At 45.0% G+C, this 20,377-nt stretch overlaps 1 protein-coding gene across 1 annotated transcript in view; it reads right to left on the bottom strand.

Annotated features, from left to right (window-relative positions):
• Window positions 1-1,673: 1,673 nt before the first annotated feature.
• The window catches only part of Il18rap (interleukin 18 receptor accessory protein), a 29,184-nt gene continuing 10,480 nt past the window's right edge, over window positions 1,674-20,377 (bottom strand). The window contains exons 6-12 of the mRNA XM_057751748.1: window positions 17,224-17,374; window positions 13,239-13,304; window positions 11,174-11,297; window positions 7,798-7,949; window positions 6,695-6,832; window positions 3,134-3,307; window positions 1,674-2,261 (exon numbers count right to left, since the gene is read on the bottom strand). Of these exons, the coding sequence (XP_057607731.1) occupies window positions 1,798-2,261; window positions 3,134-3,307; window positions 6,695-6,832; window positions 7,798-7,949; window positions 11,174-11,297; window positions 13,239-13,304; window positions 17,224-17,374 (1,269 nt within the window). The 3' untranslated portion in view covers window positions 1,674-1,797. The remainder of the gene's footprint in view (window positions 2,262-3,133; window positions 3,308-6,694; window positions 6,833-7,797; window positions 7,950-11,173; window positions 11,298-13,238; window positions 13,305-17,223; window positions 17,375-20,377) is intronic.

Below are 20,377 nucleotides of genomic sequence, written 5' to 3'. Positions count from 1 at the left end.
ATAAACCTGGCTGCACTGGCCAGAAGAGGTTTCTGAGTCTAAGATCTCAGAGAGAGGCTGGCAAGAAACCCAGGGAACCCGGCCATAGCCAGGGCGCAGTGGTCCAGCAAGTGTGGGTTCCTCCCCACTGCGATCCTCCCCACAAGAAGCTTCCTTCTGGAATAATTTATACCCTCTGGCTCTTCTTTAGCTCTGAGATTTCCAGCACGGATGCTGCTTAGCGCCAAAGCTGTGGTGGCTCTTACGATGTGGTGCCTCTGGGAAGTGGGAGCAAGGAGCATTTCACACAAGCACCGAGTGGCCGGATGGCAAGAGCTGAGCCACTCTGCATTTGGACCCCATGTGGTCCCCAGTGGATGCGAATCCTGATGTGTGAGTCAGTCCGTTCATGAGGTGCTGTCCTGTACTGCCCACATGATGAGCCACTCTGTTCTGACAGGAACAGTGGCGCCCAAAGTTCATATACATCCGAACCAAACTAGAACTCTATTTTAGCTGCAAGCCAGCTTATGAGAATCAAGCTCACCTTGCTAACCAAACAATGGCCTGGTCTTTAAGGCGCATCGTCTTGTTACCAAGGAAGACTTAAACTAAGAGTGCTCAGTCTGTGTGCATGCAGAGGGCTAAGCAAGCAAACGACTCATACGAAGGTGTGGCACCCGCTCTGTTCTTGCTGCTTACCGGCTGGTGCATGCACTTCCGCCCCAGACTCACAGCTTCGCAATTGCCGTCTCCCCAGTTTGGTGGCAACTGCTTGTCCATCCCTTGCCTCTTAACTGGACTAATGGTCTGTCTAGTTAGTCCCTGCTTCCAGTCCTACTTGTTCAGGGTAAGACGATCCACTTTGACTTCTGCACAAAAGATCTCTGGCCAAGGAAACAAGGAGAAATGGGAATTGGCGCCCTCCTGTTCCTAAATCTAAATCCTGCACAGACTCCACCTTCCCAATGGGAAGGCTGTGTCCTCTGTGCTATCCACAGATTAGGAGAGCTTGACTCAATTTTCTGACGCTCTGAATGTTGAGCTTGTATTTTTGTTTTTGTTTTTTTTCCTCCTGGAGCTAGTGCCTTGTGATGTGACCTCCTCTTACAGTACTGAGCAGGACAGGAAGCACACCTGCCACCCAGCCCCTCAATCCCAAGAGGAATGGCCACCATTCTACAGGGTACTGTGTTACTGAACTGGGACATGGGATGAGCTCACTAAATGCATTTGTGAGTCACTATATTTTCTGACAACAATGGATTTCATGCACATTATCCAGCCGCACATCTAGAAACAAGTACCTGGCCCATGCCTTCCAAGGACCCAGGAGATCCTATCTATTCTGTGCTCTGTTAGCCTCACCGTTTATGTTATCCTTCTGTGGTTTAGAGTCGATGAAAAGACATATAGCAAAGACTTCCTTACAGAAAATGTTTAGATAGAGTTTTAATCACTCATCTCATAAAATAAAATCATACTTATCTGACTGAACACACACACACACTTATAGGATGCATTCATACACAGTGCAAACAGGGATGCAGACAGAGTGGACAGCCCATGTCCACAGAAGCCTGTGTCCTCTCTCTCTCTGTCTCTTTCTCTCTCCCTCTCTCTGTCTCTGACTCTCTCTCTCTCCCTCCCTCCTTCCCTCCCTTTCTCTTATCCCGCCCCCCTTTTCCAGGAACTCGGAGCCTAAACCACCGCCACTCTTCATCCCTGCTTCGTTCCTCTGCCTGTCAAGCTTTCTTGGTGCTGAGAGAAGGAATACTCAATTGCCTACCAGCCAATTCATGCATCAGGTTTTACCCATCAGCACCTCTTCTGGATGCTGGAGAGAAGGAGGTTGCGGGTTCCGTGGCTGTTCCCTGAGCCGGATGCTCCTCCCGATGATGTCTCTCTTGTTGGGTCCTTTTCAGGGGAGAAGCCCCCAGGGATAATGCTGAAGTGATTGCACATAAACCTGCTGGAGCGCTTCACTGGCATGTGGTAGCATATCTGGGTCCAGAACCTGGAACTGGGCTGGACTGACTTCAAGCCTCTCCATGTGACTGTGGGGAGAACCCGGAGAGCTTTTTTGACAAGATAAGGGAGAGATTCTGGCACTTGGAAGGAACAGAACTTAATTAAAATTAGTTTCAATGTCTGATCAACCAAGGCAAGGTTCACAGCTGCTTGCAGTTCAAAGACACAAGGTCCATTGACATAGCTGGGACTCAGGATAAATATTCCTCTTCGGCTTTTCTTAATGATGCTCACAATGTCATCCGCATACACTGGAAACAAGTAAATTAATGACTTTCAATGGATACTATTAAAGCTTGAGTCACAACAACTTTGAACCTCCGAGAGATGCCTGACAGGTTTCTTCTAATTTGGATATTATTGGGCAAAGAGATAAGGAGAGTTTCCTCTGCTCCTTCCATTATCTCCACTCTGGACTGTTAAAGATACACACCAGCACCCAGAGACTGTCCCCATATTCTGCCTCTCTAAATCACCATCTAAGTCACCTAAACCACGTTGGAGTATGATGGGGGGTATGGGGGCATATGGTATATCCCAGGCTACTTGTGGATGTATCTGAGCAGGGAAGGGTAGCAGGCTATTCGAGGCTTCATGGGTGGCATTCAGCTGACTGGCCTGCTACACTGTATGCTGAGAATTTAAAGAGTAGAATTCTAGAAGCTAGGACGGCCATCTGTTTGAGAGAGATTATTTCCCACAAAGTACATAGGAAAAGCCCCTTTGTCTTTGGGGGGGGGTCTTCCCAGAGCCTTCTGTTATTTATTATTCTCTTGAAAATGGATGGTTGTGGAAGACAGGGTATGTCTCTGGAACATTCTTTTCTGTATTCCTGCCCAAGGTGATGTAAGCTAATAAAAAATAAATAAATAGAGAAAGGAAGAAAGAAAGGAAGGAAGGAAAGAAGGAGGGAGGGAGGAGGGAAGGAAGGGGGAGGTAGGGAGGGAGGGAGGGAGGGAGGAAGGAAGGAAGGAAGGAAGGAAGGAAGGAAGGAAGGAAGGAAGGAAGGAAGGAAGCCAGAAGATCCCAGAGGCTGCATTTCACACAGGGGGCATAGAAAAGGTTTTGAGCTACAGTAGTTACTCTTGCTGTTCTAATCAGTTTCTTGGCAGGCAAGACCTACCTCCTCCCGGGGTCACATCCCTTTCAAGCAAACACAGGGTGTATCCGTATTTCTTTTCTAGTACTTCAGGGAAAAGATTCAGGGCCAAGTGCTCCTCACTCGGTGAGCCGATGGCTTCACTCTCAGGAGAGCTCCGGTTTGCATAGGATATGAAGGCATCAAACTCCTTCTTGTCTGAGGAAAAAGAACAATGCATTGCCAACATCCCTTTTCTTAACTATTATGGTATGTGCAGATGTTCAGAGCATATGCTAAATGGATGAGAAATAAGATTTGGGATCCTTACAAAAACAAATCATAAACAAAAGCAACAGATGAATCCATTTTAAAATCACACCACCGAATGGTTTTGATTGTCCATATAAAACTCAATGATTAATTTATACAGCGCCCCTGTGTCTTTGCTGGGGCTAGATCAAACAGCTGGGGCCTCCCGTGATTGCACTGAGTGTGATCGGGAAGGCGTCTTTCTTTGCATCTGCAGTGTTTCTGGCTCATTAGTTACACATCAAAGAGGAGTCTGCTCCATTAAAGCATGGTAATAACCAGAAAGCAAGTTCTGCTAAGACCAGAACCTCGTATCCAAACGAGATGACGGCACACTTAAAGCCATGCATTAGCAAGTGACAGTTCAGTCCACAGTGGGCACATGCCCAGTGGAGGTCCCATAAGGTGATAACGCCCAGTTAATCCCTATATCCCAGTGATGCTGTTGCCATCACAACACTGTGGTGCATCACACTCCTCTCAAGCACAGGGATGCTGGTGTGGTCCACAATATGCTGAACATACAGAAGCATAGCCGTCCAACCACGCCCAGTATATCATGCTGGACAACGTGTACCTGTGTGAACGGCATCAACATCTGTTATGTTACACTTGCTATCACTGTAGAATACATGCCCACTGCGAAACAGTGTTTGCTCTAAAACAGCAGCCCCGTATAGCTGGTATTTATCAAGCCTCTTGATTGGACAATTTTTCTCTTCGGCTTAATTGAATGTTGGCTGCTTTGCTCATCATCAACCTGGGAATATTAGGGATAGAGCTATATACATCTGCATAAATAGTACATGTGGGGGGGGTCATAGACTCATATACACACTCTCCAGAGAGCCCGCAGCCTACACCATCTAGATTTATCCAAGTTTAGTATATTTTGTTTCCAGAAATCAAAGGCGCCTTAAGGAGGCATTTGTCATTAAGTGCCATGTGACAGCACTTGATCTGAATTTGTGAGTGTCAGGTGAGGTCAGGAAAGGCTCCCCGGCAGGCTGCCAAAGGTTGCATGAGGTAACGCGTATGCTCTATTGGAGTCTCTGCTCTCTTACCCCGCCCTCCCCTTATATTTGAGAAGCTACACTTAGAGAGATTGTTTGAGGTCCCTTGTGAAGGTTTCTTGTGCTTCTGCCAGGCAGAAAAGTTATGAGACTAGTTAAAGAATGCCTAGAAAAGACAGAAGACCCCACAAGGTAACTCACAGGCTCTGGGAGAGAGCGCCTGGAGTTTATGTTCCAGCCCTGATCTTAAGCTCCACTCACAGTGTGGTTACAGGTAACTCGTGTCCCCGGCTGTGTGGGCAGTGCACTTGCCCAGTGTGGATCCAGTGAGAGGCCTTAGGGATTGTCAACCACTAGGAAAACCAAACATCAAAAGAGAGGCACAGGGCCGAAGTTCCAGAAGCTGCTTTGCGAGGTACTTCATTGTCAATATAGGAAGAAGAAGGAGACTTTGGAGTATGAGCTGCTGTAAGTGCTAATGTGTTTAAGTGTGTAACACACCATGACAGCCTCTGTTCCACTCATAGTCTTGCAAAAAAACAAAACAAAACAAACAAACAGGGTTTTCCTATAACGCAAAGGATAAAGTTATTTAGCAATGAAATTATGGAATGTGGTGCTTGTGGTGATAGAGGGCCTGCTAATACTATTTCTTTCTAAACTAACTTTAGATGGTCACAATAAACTCTTTGGCTTTCTTTTTACAGACAAGCACCAGTATGACCAGCAGAGGGCGCTAGATCACTGTGCTTGAAAACCCAGTTCGGCCGCGCAAATCTTTGCCTAAAAAGTAAAATGGCAAAGAACAAATTTGAATAATTTCCAGTCGACTGACCCTTCCACATAAACTCTAGACTGTTGAGGTTAAAAAAATAAATAAACATTGAAGTGAAAGAAGTGTGACGTCATCTAGAGAAGATTGGTTAGACGTTTGTCCCATTCAAATAAGGAGGCTAACTAAACAAACAAAAATTATGAAAACATTCTTTGTGTAAGAATTTCAAAGAATATTGCCGGGCGGTGGTGGCGCATGCCTTTAATCCCAGCACTCGGGAGGCAGAGGCAGGCGGATCTCTGGGAGTTTGAGGCCAGCCTGGTCTACAAGAGCTAGTTCCGGGACGGGCACCAAAGCTACAGAGAAACCCTGTCTCGAAAAATAAAAAAAAAAAAAAAAAAAAAAAAAAGAATTTCAAAGAATATTATCAATAACTAATCTAAAGAGAACTGTGACATATACACCTTTCCTCCTTCTTTCTTAGTTTGGTTCTAAGTGATTCTTTCTGTTTTGTGTTGTCAGGGGTTGAACCTGGCACCTTTTTCTTCCTTCCCTTTCTGGGGGGATGTTACTTCCTCCTGTAGAAGCCCCTGGCCTCTGGAGGAGCCTGCCAATGAGAGAATTGTCTTTGTCTGACACCCAGCAGGAATTATTTCTGCTCCAGGCAGCAGAATCATTCACTGAAACTGTAAACACACCGACCCAAGGTTTTTTGGGGCCAGCAGAAGTTAGAGCAGTGTTCTGGTCTCATGTGACACTGGAGAGTATTGTGATCATGGCTTGTGCACAAATGGACAGAAGCTTCCTCAGGAATAATGGGACTTGTATTTTGTGCAACTTCCCAATTATTTGGGACAAATACCTGGCCTGGAATGTCTTCTTTTCACGTGATGATAAAGCCGTACTACACAGCTCTAAGACCAAGCAAGACACAGCTGTTTCGGGTGTTCTAATCTGAAGCTCACACTTCATCCTTCCCTGCCGAAGGGGGCTGTGAGAATGACAGTGGTCAACTCACAGGCAAGCATGAGCTCCAGTCCTCAAGGGATACCCAGCGCCGACCACACTAAGTTTTCATACACTATGGTGTCATTCTTAGTGCATGCCGTGGCTAATCTCAGTGAGCTCACACACTGTCCTCTGCCTGCTGCCGTGACAGTCCCATTTTATGGATGAAACAGCTAAGACACAGAGCTGTCGCTTGCTGTACTGCCTCAGATAGGTTAGCAACGAGAATACCTTCAAGTCCCATGAATCCCACAAATGCTTTCTATAAAGTTCCTGGTAAGAAGAGTGAATTAGAACTGTTTCTTCTTGGAAGAAGATCTCAAACCTGAGTGATAAGAAGCCCCACGCATCAGGCATTAGCTCCCTTTGACTTCCTCTCTAACAGGCTGCTCGGGTCTGAAACCAGACAAAGCCAAGAAAAGAAAGCCGGTAGGTAGGAAGTAACAATGTGTCTTGTCTTGACACTAAGACAGGGAACAGCATGTTGGGTGATCTTACCCTTCAGAGTCTCGTCCTTGCTCCTGTAGGCTCGGCACAGCAGGACGATCTCAATCCAGTACCAGTAGAGAAAGGCCGCTGAGACCAGAATGCCCACCAGCGCCATGGCTGTGCCAAGGAGGATGTATACAAACACCGCTGAGGAAAAGAGAACAGTGAAAGGGCCCGTCTGGACCAGCATGCACCATCCTGCAGCACATCCCTGCCACTACCTGCATTTGTCTCACATCCGGGATCATCTTAAGTCTAGATGGGACTGTTCACGATTAACTTTAGAGAGCCAAGGGGCGTGGAAAGTTCCCGGTTGAGTGACCTTCAATACTCAGCCATTTTACTTATGTTTACACCTATGAACGTCTGCAGAGCTCATTTGGACTGCTCCCTTCGCCTGTCATAGATTACCATCTTATATTATCATCCTCACCAGCATCTAAACATTCCTAGCAGAGGGATGACATCGGCCTCACTTAGCACCCTCTGTGATTTGCTATAAACAGGTCACTACAGAGAACAGCCACTGTTCCAGACACTTACTGAGGGCCAAGCCTGAACATTGTCACTCGATGGCTCAAAGACATGTACGGGTGCTTGATGGTGCTACAATCATCCACTCACTGAGTGAATGAACTGAGGCCAATCTCATCTCGGGACATCTTGTTAAAGATCAACTGGCTCCTCGGTGGCCATTTCGACCAGCTGTTTTCTTATTCTCTGGAAGCCAACAAAGGCAACCAACAAAGAGAGTAAGGTCTGAACACTGGCCCTGTCACGGTGTGGTAGGGTGGGCTAGAGATTCTTGTAGGTACCAGTGGGGTGAATGAATGAGTTGAGTGTATGAGCGAATGAATGAATGAAGAGGGTAAATGAATGGGTGAATGAACTATGTGAGCAGAGAGAGAGTTGAGCAAACGGTGTCTTCAGACACAGATTAGTAGGTCAAAGTCAGTTGTATGGCCATGGTCAAGGCCTTCAGTGAATTATCATCGCTTCAGTGTCTGGAAAGTGATGGCTGCAAATGCTGCCTCTTCTCTTTGGGAAACTATCCCCCCCCCTGTTTCGAAAAGAACAGCTCTCAATCTGTAAGAACAAAGTTCTAGGCTTACCCCCCTCCTTCTTCCTCAGCTGGATGGTCCGTGTGGTGTTCCCGATGGAGTTCTGGGCAAAACAAACAAACTTGCTGCTAAGATCTCTTTGAGTGACTGTCGTCAGGACGACGGTGTATTCAATGACTGTGCTCTTAAAATTGGGTTCAGGGCTAGGAAAAGAGGAGAAAACATGGCATCCTCGCTCAGCAACCTCAATTGCCAATCACCCAGGTGAGCTGGGAAGACTGACAAAGCTGGTGGAAATTTATCAGAAGACAAGGAAGAGCACCAGGAGATGAAGGAGGCTCTCTCTCTTGAGCAAGTGACAGACTCTGCTAAGGACTTACAATAAGGTCTAAGTAACTTGTGGCCCTCGTCTGAACTTTATTCTAAGAACTTCCTCCAGGAACATACAATACCAAGAATTTAAGAATAATTGCAGTCTGTGAAGTGTTTGCTTCCAAAGCACGAGTCCAATCCCCAGAACCCACGTTAAAAACAAACAAACAAACAAAAAACACGTAACATGCATTTGTAAACCCAGCCTCAGGAAAGGCAGAGATGAGTGGATCTCTGTAGCTCCCCAGGTAGCCAGGCTAGCTTAGTCAACAAAAGACCCACCCCCAAAAACAAAGTTAGTAGCATTTGAGGAATGAAGCATGAGATTTACCTCTAATCTCCATATGCAGGTACACATATGTGTACACACACATACACACATGTGCAATTGCACACACAACTAATTCCTCTTGCAGTTTGCTATCAGGTACTTTACTGAGCGCTGACTCCAGATTCTTTAATTCCTTCCTTGGTGTGGGAAGTCCTTCTGTATATGTGTTGCTTTTACTGAATAGATAAATTAATAAATAAAGAAGCTGTTTCGGCCAGTGGTTTAGCAGAATAGAGCTAGGCAGGGAAAACTAAACTGAATGGAAAGATGCGAGCTGCCAGTTGGAACCTTGCCAGTAGGCCACGAGCCTCGGGGTAAAATATAAAATAGTAGAAATGGGTTAAGTTAAGATGTAAGAGCTAGCCAAAAAGAAGCTAGAGCTAATAGGCCAAGCAGTGATTTAATTAATACAGTTTCCGTGTAGTTATTTGGGGGCTGAGCAGCCGGGAACCAACAAGTGGCCTCCTACAACACTTCCTCACTGCACACAAACCCTGAGGAGTCACGCTATGAACATCCTAACTTGGGAGTGTCAGGGACAAGGCTCAGAGGATGGATGGGCAGTACTGGCAGTTAGTCCATGAACGTATTTTGCCTGTCATATATTGTGACACACATGTGGCTTCTACTGCATCTGTCCCTTACAGTGACCTTGCAAGGTGAAGGTTTTCAGTCACAGAATATACACAGGGGACGAGGGTCCCCTTGCCATGCCCTGGAAAGCAGATCGAGACCTGCAGGCGGGTGACTTGAGAACACGTTCTTGCCTCACGTGTCTTGCTCAGATGCTCACGCGGTGTCAATTTAGGACCCAATGACTTCCTCAATGTTAGGGCTTCTTGCTAAATTTCAGTTTCATTAGCAAAATCCTTCTTTTACCCTTTATCTGTGGTTGTCAAAGCACACTTTTGTTTAGTGAGTAGTTAGAAAGAACTAGAGGAAACTTTCTGTAGATGCTTATTTTGAGTCCAATGTGGAAGTGAGAAGACACATCTCTTAGTGACCTATCTATCTGGTCACAACTGAACCCCAGCTCTTTCGCCTAGGAGTATAGACTTGTTTGACTGGACATTGGATGGCTTGTCTCTGAAGGTCTACAACTTCCCTTTCAACTGCTTAATTTCTCTCTCTCCCACAAAACTCCAGGGTTTATGTTAGTCACAGACAACAATAAACAAAGTCTAATCATCGTAGAGTTGCAGCCTGCTGCATTCCAAGACGGACATCTCCCCTTTAAGGCTCCACCCCAGCGGAAGCTGCATCTCCAATTCTCCTTGGTCATATTCCATGTTAGGGTGCCATTTCCTTAAGGCACTGGATGAAGGCACAGTTGAAGACTGGGTGGGGGCAGGAACCACCCTCTCCCAAGTGTTGAATGAGATACTTCTAGACAAGCATTCTGAGTGAGTGTATCCACTTACTGGCTTACCTTGGCTTTTAAGGCAGTGACCTTTTCAAACACCTTTATAAGCTGAGGTTGTGAACTAGGGATAGCATACCTTCTCAGCACACTGTGTGTCCTGGCAGAGAAAGAAAAAGAGAGGAAGGAAGGATGGATGAAAAAGGGAAGGGAAGGGATGGGAAGGGAAGGAAAGGAAAAGAAAAAAAAAGAAAGCTTGTACTGTGGTTCAATGTGTAGAATGCTGATCTAGCATCTAGCATGCATTAGATCCCCAGCCTCACATATAGAGGGTGCGGTGGTGCATGTCTGTAATTCCAGCACGTGAGAAGTTCAAGTCTCTCCTCATCTACATAGAGACTTTGAGACAAACTTGAAATACACAAGACCCTGTCCTCCAAAATTAAAAAAAATAGTTAAGTTAAATACACTTGAACATGGTCTAAGGGTGTTTTAAACCCTTGTGAAAGCATCATAGTGTACTTAACACAGGCAAGATGTGCCCAACATAACTAAGTCATGTGGTCTTAGGGGGCCATTATCATACATGGTTCCATCAATGACGAACTGCCATGCATATCTGGTTCACTTTATGGTCTCATCAGAAATAGAGTGCCTGCAAGATTTAAATTAATATGATAGATAAGAAATAAGAGATAATATATGATAGATAGATGATGGATGGATAGATAGATGATAAAAGGATATATAGACAGACAGACAGACAGATAGATGATAGATGATAGATAGATAGATAGATAGATAGATAGATAGATAGATAGATAGATAGATAGATAGATAGCATCTATGGCCTTTTCTTTTTACTGTTGTCTGTGGTTTTGTGTCCTGCCTGGTTCCCGCAATCATTAAGTCTTGAGGTCTACATTAGTTATAAACTGGCCCATTAGCTCAGGCTTCTTATTAACTCTTATAACTTATATTAGCCCATTATTCTTGTCTATGTTAGCTATGTGGCTTGATACCTTATTCGTCAGGGCAGTCACATTTTAGCCACGTGTCTGGGACAGGACTGCTGAATAGGTCCTCTTCCCAGAATTCTCCTGTTCTCATTGCCCCGCCTGCCTGGTTGTCCCACCTATACTCCTGCCTGGCTACTGGCCAATCAGCATTTATTTAAAATATAATATTTTAAATAAATATTTAAAATATTTAAATAAATATTTAAAATATTTAAATAAATATTTAAAATATTTATGGAATACAGACCATTGTCCCACACCATTTTACCTCTACCATTAACTATCTGCTATAGCAATTTCTAGCGGGTTGAAAGCAATGACTATAGTTCACTAGCGTTTTCTCACCGTTCCTTCTTAGATCCTAGAATTTCTCGCTCCTGAGTAGATTCTTTGGCATACCACTTTATTACAGGCTGAACGTCTTTTTGGAAGCCAAATTGTGCTCTGCAGGATAGAGTCAAAGACTTTCCTGAAAATACAGAGGTCGAGAGAACAGGAATACAGCATATCAGAACACACGTGTGACGGAATGACCAGAAGCTGCATCCGGACGCAGCCAGGTGCCAGGCAGTGGGAACCAGGAATAGCCAAGCATCAACACATTCCACTTAGCAACATACTTCCTGTTATGGCTGTCCCTTGTGGCTAATCTGTGTATCCCAAATGTCCTTCACACGAGAATTTCACAATCATACCGCTGGGAGAAGCAGGAACTCTGAAAACAACTCAGCCTTTAATATTAGTGATGAGAGGTACAATCCATCAAAAAGATCAGTTTAACTAATTGACGTTTACACATGGAATAAACATGAGGTTACCATGAATGGAAAATCCTGAAGAAAAAACAAAACAAAACACCCGCACACACCTTATGCAAAACCCCCTGCAAGGCCAGTTAGTGATTAGGACCTCAGTGATAACAGAAAGGCTGGGATACTCCAGGCCCGCAGCCTCATCACAATGTGTCTTGGGCCTTTTTCCCTCCTTAACAGTCATTCCTCGCCCACCTCCTTAGCTGACTTAACGTCCTTATGGCTATTAGGATGTATTAGATTTCTTAGAACGTCTTAGTTGAACAGACCACTGGCTTCCATCAACCACAATGCTAAACCTGTTCTGTGATGGCCCCCGAGCCTGTAGCTCAGGCCTCTCCCTGGGCTGTGACTTGGCATCAGATCTCTTCCCCAGTAGATTAGAAGAGTGTCTTTGTTTATTATTTTTGTTTTTTTTTTCTGTTGCCGTGAAACTGTTTCCACATTGGAACATGGACGTGGGGTAACCCAAATCTGTGCTCCAGGGTCACAGCCACTCATACCCTCTTGTCACCTTAGAGTCGAGAGCTGCACTTTCCTGTCAACATTACGGTAGCCTGCAGTGCAGGGGGAAATTATAGATTCTCAGCTGCTCTGCATACTGTACAATGGGTGAGCCATGCGTGCTCCTTGGCCACTCTCCCTTTGCCCACCGTTCCTGTGAGAATTATTCCCCCCCTTCCAGCTGACTTCTGGATAAACAGGGAATCCATTTGAACTCCTCTTTGGACCTTCGTCTTTTCCCAGCTTCAACGCCTTAAATACACAATTTGGCTGTATATTTTTGGAGCCTGTCCTGGAACTAGCTCTTGTAGACCAGGCTGGTCTCGAACTCACAGAGATCCGCCTGCCTCTGCCTCCCGAGTGCTGGGATTAAAGGCGTGCGCCACCACCGCCCGGCATCTTCTTTCCATTCTTATGTCTTCCCCCCTTGTCACTATTTCTAGCCCCAGAATGTGTCACTACCGCCACCTACTGACCTTCTACTGTAATAACAATCTGTTTACCTTTGCACAAAATGAAATCTTTCATTATCATTTGAAATGGTAAATATTTAACTGAAATACCACGATTTGCTTTCAAATTTGCCTTCTCTCCTTGGCTGTGTGTAAAGGAGTAAGAGGTTGAATTTGACAAAATAAAAGGCAATCAGATGAAAGTCAATTTCTCCTCTACCCTAAAGAAGGCACCATTTTGGAATACGTTTGAGCATGAGATGCAGGGGTATAATTTTCTTGAGGAATAGCCCAAGTAGCATATTCATAAAGGTTAGTGCTACCTTTGTTGTAAATTTATATGCATAACTCAAATGGAAACATATGCACGTATATGCATATATGCATGCTGTTTCGTGAATATAAAACCCGTTCGTCTTGTTTAGTCTGCCAGGCACTTAGAATATATCTCATCCCTCTCTCTCAGAGGAAGATCGGCCCGCGACAGTGAGGGGCAGATCTAATAATGACTGGGGCTCAGAAGGCTTACGAAACTGCGTGTTGACAAAACTAGCTGGGACTGCGCCAAGGTTCACAGGCACAACTCTTATTTGCAAGTCTGAAGCACGGGGTCATCAGGCATGGTAATATTAGGCAACTTACCAAGTTCCGCTTCCAGGGTGTCCGTGATGGGATCCAGAATGTCTGGTTTCAGGTTGACGTCCTTAACTGCAAGATGAAAACAAAGATCGCCCTTTGCATTAAGAAGTCTGAAGGTTTGCTTGCTGAAGACTTGGGAGTGTTAACTCCACACCAGTTTAAGTTTCTAGTGCTCTGTTCATTCATTTTACCCAGAATGCATACATCTGGGAATTGAGATTGTCACTTAGGAAGTTGTCTCTTCGGGGCTGTCTCCAGCAGTGCAGTGCTTGCCACCCAAGCGCAAGGACCTGAGTTTGACCCATGGAACCCACAAAAGAAACTAAAAATTGGGCATGGTACACATGTTTGTAGATCTAGGCTGGGGAGGAAGAGCCAAACGGATAGCCAGGGCTTACTAGCTTGCCAGCCTGGCTCACATAGCAAGTTACAGAAACTGTCAACAAAGACCAATGGATTATACTTGAGATGTAAAATCCAAGTTTGTGCTCTGGCCTACACACACACACACACGCACACACACACACGCTTACATACTTACATTTGCACACACACACAGCTCCCCGCACCACACTTGAGACGTAAGCCTGTGTCAATTACGAGATTTCTTCTTCTTGCCATCTGACTGAGTCACCAGCCAAGAGGGACAACCTGCCCAAGGAACTGAGATTCAAAACTAGCCACCCACAACCTAAAACTCGTGGTTTAGCTTAGTATAAAGGGGCAGGCAGCCTCTGATTTTCTCGGCCCTTTTCTTTCCTGCCACAGTTTCAGAGATGCCCTCCTTGTTCTGCTTTCTTCTGAGGGTATCCTGTCTCCAGTGAAAGTGGTGGCCTGGACTGACAGCATCACCACTCTCACTTCTCATCGGCTTCTCATCAACCCCATCTCTCTTGTGCCATCGGCCCCACACTCCTCACCGCATCCTCCTGCTGACTGACGGCCTTGGCCTCCAAAGGCAGTTCGCTAGCACACCATCAACTCCTCCCTTCCCCTGATAGCGGTGTGCATTCTGTGAAGATCTTGCTCCTCCACTCCCTTTCCACATGTGGGAGATACCCCACGACTCAGCCCCAGGCCCCCTCTTCACATTCTGCCATTCTTATACTCCTGTCCCTAGCCCTGGCATCTCCATCATTGACCTAAACACCCCTCTTCATTACAGCACTATGAGTCAGGTCCTTCCATATTAGCACTTACCGTCTCCCTCAGACTCCCTTCTTCTCCTTGGCCTTCATGGTTATTAAGTGGTGCTAGCATTACTGACTTACCTCCTCAGAAAACTACAATGTCTGCTCTCTCTTTTTCCTGTTTGTAAAACACACCCTGTCTGCCTACTCAGGAACACCACTCCCTCCACCTCCTGAGGTACCTTTCAATACCATCTATCAAGTTCACTGACCCCCACCCACCTCCACTTTGCCCTGTATCAGCAGAAGGCGACGCAACCCTGACTCTGCTTGTTGTCTTTTCCTGTTCCCCAGCCGTGAATTCTCATAGAAGCATCTCCAATATATGTCTAGATTCCCATCCCTTTCAGGTCATGCCCTTTGTTACATCTCTACTGGTGACTGCCTGAATTAACGATGTCTTCTCTGCCTCCATACTTCTCTAGAAATTATTACCTCTTCATGTTAGATCTAGCTTGGACACAAGCCTGTTCATGATGCTCTTATGCATTGCAGTACTGAGTGGTCCCCTATCGTCTTTTGGCTAAAACTCCAAACTGGTCAGAAGTGGTAAACACACACCTATGATGCCAGCACTAAGGAGGCAAAAGATCACAGGTTTGAGGCCAGCTTGGGCTACATGTAAATTATAGGCTAACTTGGTATACGTAGGGAGACCTTGTCTCGAGAAAGAAAACAAATGAACAAACGAACTGAAATCTTCACACATAATTGCTGCGGGAGCTCTGTCGGCTCCTTTAGCCAATAGCCATTGAGATACCAGCCCACTGGGGCGTGGCCTCTCTCTCTCTTTAAAAAGCAGTGGCAGCCCTCTGCTCTCTCTCTTGCTCCAGCGACTGGATTCCTTTCCTGGCTGTTGTGTAGGATGGTGTTCTCTAAGTTTTTCCCCCTCAAATAAATAACCCTTTGAATCCAAACTGATGTGGGATTGTTTAGTACTTTATCTGGCACCCAACGTGGGGCTGCCCTATCAAAAGGCCAAGACAGTCTCTTTATTCAACCAATAAAAACAACACACAAACAGAAAAACCTCCTACACCATTTCCCCCTTTTTTTTGTTTAATGGATCACATAATGAAGAATGGAATAAAAACTTGAAACTAGCTTAAAGTATGAAGTAGGTCCTGCTCTCAGGGTCCCACCCTCACCCTCACATCATCCCATCCCCACCCCATCTCCACCCGCATCCCATCCCCACCCCACCCCACCTCCATTCTCTGATCTGTTCTCCTTCATCTGTATTCTCTTTTCTCAGGATTCCTGGATGATTCCAGATGCTACCGCCTCTGCCAGAATGGACAGCATCACCCCCTCTTCTCTTCCCAGTGGAGTGAGTACCATTGTTTATTCTTCTCGTCCCAGGGTTCTTGCTTGGATTTGCTGCACCAAGGTTGGACCTGGTGGACCTTATGCATGCCCACTTCTCCTTCTCCTTCTACACTGGGTGGTGCCCTCCTGCTTTCTGTCTCTCTGACCCATAAAAGAGTCTGTTCTTAGGGGTCAGAGAACGTGTCCGGGCACTAATCCTTAATCGAAAGTTACCACAAAAGCTTGCTGTCTATTCTGTGGGAATGTGGGAATCATTCAATGAGAAGGACAAGGCACAGTGACGGGCAAGACAGGAATGCCTGGCATAGATGCAATGACCTTCAAGTGGGAGAGGGAAGTAAATTCCATCACTGAGAATTTAGGGATTGCGGATGACTGAGTGGGAGAACATTTACACATCACTTGTTGGAGAAAGTGATGCTGGCATGGTCTGTACACGGAACTTCTCCTCTCTTCACAATACAGCCATGGGAAGAGCAAGGACCGGGAAATAAACAGAAATGTTGCCATCTTAGTACACTCTAACTGGACCATGTCTTGCGGTAAGAAAACTTGATGTAAACTTCATTAATATTTTCATTGAGAATTGAGTCAGCTACCCTGTTGCTCTTTGGCACAAGCTCGAATGACAGATTCTGTTATGTTTTGACCTTGGAAACCAAGACTGAATTATTTACAACTACCATTTAGTTGTGCTGTTGTTTGTAGACCTGGTATAAAAAAATAAATGACCCAAGGGAAGAGCTGTGGAAGACCCAATCTAAAAGGGTAACAACTACAGGATGAGACATTTAACTTCCTTGTTAGTCAGGGAAGAATAAATTAAGAGAAAAAACAAACAAAAACAAACAAACATCAGTCAAAACATCCCATACCCCCTCCAATATTATTTAAGAATATTGAAAACGTTTCTGGCAAGCACCACCTTAGTCTGTGTTTAAGATGCAAAAAACAGAATTGTATTAGGATGATTGAGATCCACTGATCTTGTCTATAGTCTATGGGCTCCTCACTGGAGGAGGATGGGGCACAGATCAAGCTGCAGCATCAAGGTTCCTTCTCTTTTATAAAACAACAAAATTTTAAACACATGGAAATACATTAACATGCTTTAAACAGGCACACGTATGTCTCTTCATGTTTCAAGTATCAAATAACTAATGCATACTTACATTATGAAATATCTAATGCATATTTAAATTTATTGCAAGAAGACATCTGCGAGAAAGGGACAGCCCAACTTTTGAGAATATGAACATGACCCAAACTGAACCTCTTTGTGAGATGGGACCTCAGTTGATGGAAGCGCTGGTGTTTTCTCAACTCAGAGCCTTTTAAGGGTTGCCAGAGGCTAAACAAAGGGAAACAGTTATTTTTCTTCTCTAAACGGAAAAAATTATTTAACCAAAGGAAGATGATTTTCACCGGTCAGCAAGAGTTTAGAAAAAAAAAAGAAAAACCTCACTTACCAATGGTTTTTACATGAACGACAGCTCGGACTGTCCAGGAGCTCACATTATCCGACTGAGTATAATCACACACATACAAGCCCTGGTTATGTGTATAAACATCTTCCAACTTAAGGATGCTGTTCTTATGCCTAGGCAGGGGTCTTCCATCCTAATTCAAAAGATAAGAATTAACCACCTTTCTGAAACCTCAGAGTTTCTGTTAACATTTATTCCACATTTAAGAAAAGCTTCGCCAATTTGATGCAGGTAAAGGTCGGTCAGTTTGAAACACAGGGTCCCAGTGAATGAGGATGCTATAAGCTGTGCTCTATCTGAGGTCACAGAAGAAGAATTTCCTGAAGCTGCAAAGAAAGCTGACTCCAATCAGCTCACAGAGAGCTACTGACTTCGCGTTTCTTAGAGCATAATTTGGAGGTCCAAGAGTGTTCTAGAATATCCACTGTTCTCAGGAATGATGGCTAACTTAATTTTCACTAAATTATATGCACATGTGCTTGAGACTGGCAATGTGTGTGTGTGCACACATGTGAGTGCATGTACTCTGAGACTTGTAGGCTGTCAATAAAAGCAATATATAAATTATTCTCATTCAGAAAATTTAATTTGAATATAAGAGTGAAGCATGGTGGCACACGCCTTTAATCCCAGCACTCAGGAGACAGAAGCAGGTTGATCTCTGAGCTCAAGGCCAGCCCTATCTAGTCTACAGAGCCATTTCCAGGACAACCAAGGTTACACAAAAAAAAACCCTATCTCAAAAAGCAAAAATAAAGATTTATTCTGAATATAAGAATAAATCATAAGTAAAATACACTAAGTTAATAAACTGCACTTACATAAGAATCACAGAGAACGAATACAGAGAATGCTAAGAAATCATTATTTGACTCTGAACTCATACAAGAACTTAGAATCCTTCAGTGACTTCCTGTGCCCTTCAGATGATGTCTGTAGTCTTCGAAGACTGGCCTGGCTCCTTCTCTGCTAGGGCCCCTTTATAACCCCATCTTACCCCGAGGGTCATGCTCTATTGTACCCCTGCCTTTGCAAGTCCTCTGCGGCTTCCCCCAGAGCACAGGCTGCAGCTTCCTCCACAGCTCCACCAGGGCTCAGCTTTGGGGAACAAAATCATCACTTGCTCCCAGGAGAATTGCCACTTCACACATCCCGGACCTTGTGGGCAAACAGCCGCTACAGTCACTGCCTTTTTCCAAAGTATGCTATGTGGCCTATCCTCTTCTATAGCTATTGAGTGCAGTCATGGTCTACAGGTGGCTAACAAATCCTGGGTACATTGAAAGGAATAAACACGGGCCCCTTCTCTCAGCAGATTCTGAGTCTCCAGTCCCTGAGTCTCAGGCCTATCTGTCACATCACATATAGAGTGCTCAGGGGGCAGTTGTTAGCAAATCTCCGCCCACATGAAACAGGGCTGCTTCCTCCAGTCTTTGCAGAGCTATGAAGAACACGTACATGCAACGGCCACTTTAGGAGGAGGTGAAATGTAAGTGCAATACAGGCATGGGGCTTGAGACCAAGGTGGGCTCTGAACGTGTTTGCTTTTTATTGCTCTAGCGAACAGCTTTGTTAAGGCTGTGTGAATTCAGGAACACACCGTGCAAGAAAGGTTCCAAACAGGAGAATCGTGTACTAGGATATTATGAGAAAGGTGCCTAGCAGCTGCTTGTGAAGCTCATGGAATCTGAAGGACACACTGTTTCAAACCACCTTCCTGTCACCAGGGGCTCCGGCACAGTAGGGGTCAGTCACTATCTGCAGAAGGCTGGGTCATCATGGCCCTGACTCCAGCAGCCTAACTCATATGTGACATTTCTGTAGTATATGACCTTCTAGCTTCCCATGAGTCCCCAAAGCAGATCTCTGATAGTTATAATCAAAAGAAAAGAGGTCACAGAAATGATGAGATGGTGAGAATCTGTTCTCTACATAGACTGTAAAGTTCTATGCTTATCAGTAGATCGCAAACCTTCTAGACACCACTGTCTCACACATCGGGCCATCTGCAGTGACCTCTAATATTTTTTTTCTCTCAGCTCCCCCCCAAAGGGCCAAACATCTCTGCTGCCTCCCGGGTGAAGGGCACAACACCTCTCCTCAGGAACCATTAGGAACCTCACTTTGTCTTTGCAGACTAACAGCTCGTTCTTCAGAAGCTTGAGTATTGACTGTGGTGTCACCCCCTTAGTAAAGTGCTCACTTAAAGAACAATTTATCTCTCTTGAACCATCTCTTCTCTTCTTCCCCAGGTGAACTATCACTGGTCCAAAGGAGTCTCTGACTTGGGATTTGATTGGATTTTATTTCTTTCATTCTACAAATAAGGAAAGAAATACTTCCAAGTTTAAAGGAAAGACAGCATGAGAATGTCTAGTGAATGAGAGAACTGAATATCGAACATAATTTTTCTGACTAAGAGTTTCGTTTACTGATCGAGGAGTTTCCCTTCCATTGGCCTTCACACAGGTAGAAGCAGGAATTCCCCCCACCCTCCCCCACACACCTCCAAGTGTCTGGGCCAGTTCCTGGGGCCCAACAAAGAACTTCCCCTATGGTGTCACACAGTCTGAGTGGGCCACACTGATCGTTGGGAGTAACTACAAAACAGGATGGAGAGTCAGGGCAAGAGGCAGAGACAGCTCAAATTATTTATCAGGTGATGGCAAAGATCAAGAACGCTCCAGCCAGAAGTGAAGCTAAGAAGAAGGAGGAAAGTCCAGAGTTAAACTCTAGAAAATTCAGGAAGATCATACAAAGAACAGAATGTAGAGTGTGGGCATGAAGCAAATCTGCTGAGAAACTGGTAGAGCAAGGACACAGAGTTCCATCACTAAGACTTCAGTCAAACCATGGAGGAGCGTGGATGGCAGCCAAGTAGACCTCTTCCTCATTTTATAGATGGCAATCATGGCTTGGTGTGTGTCATCAAAATCTTTGTGAGACAAAACTCACATGAGATGCTAAAGAAATTAGGGTGAAAAAAAAGTATGCAGAGAGATAGGGAACACACCAGATTATTCGATCACAAGTAAGCCTGGTAGGAAAGAAGCAGAGGGTACAGTGTGATGCTCAGAGGTGAAACATTAAAAAATAAAACACAGGTGCAGCCACAGTGTGATCTGAGGGTAGAGTC

This window comes from Chionomys nivalis, chromosome 19 (genome assembly GCF_950005125.1).
Source record: "Chionomys nivalis chromosome 19, mChiNiv1.1, whole genome shotgun sequence".
Classification (NCBI taxonomy): domain Eukaryota; kingdom Metazoa; phylum Chordata; class Mammalia; order Rodentia; family Cricetidae; genus Chionomys; species Chionomys nivalis.
This window is presented reverse-complemented; position numbering and strand designations above follow the sequence as displayed.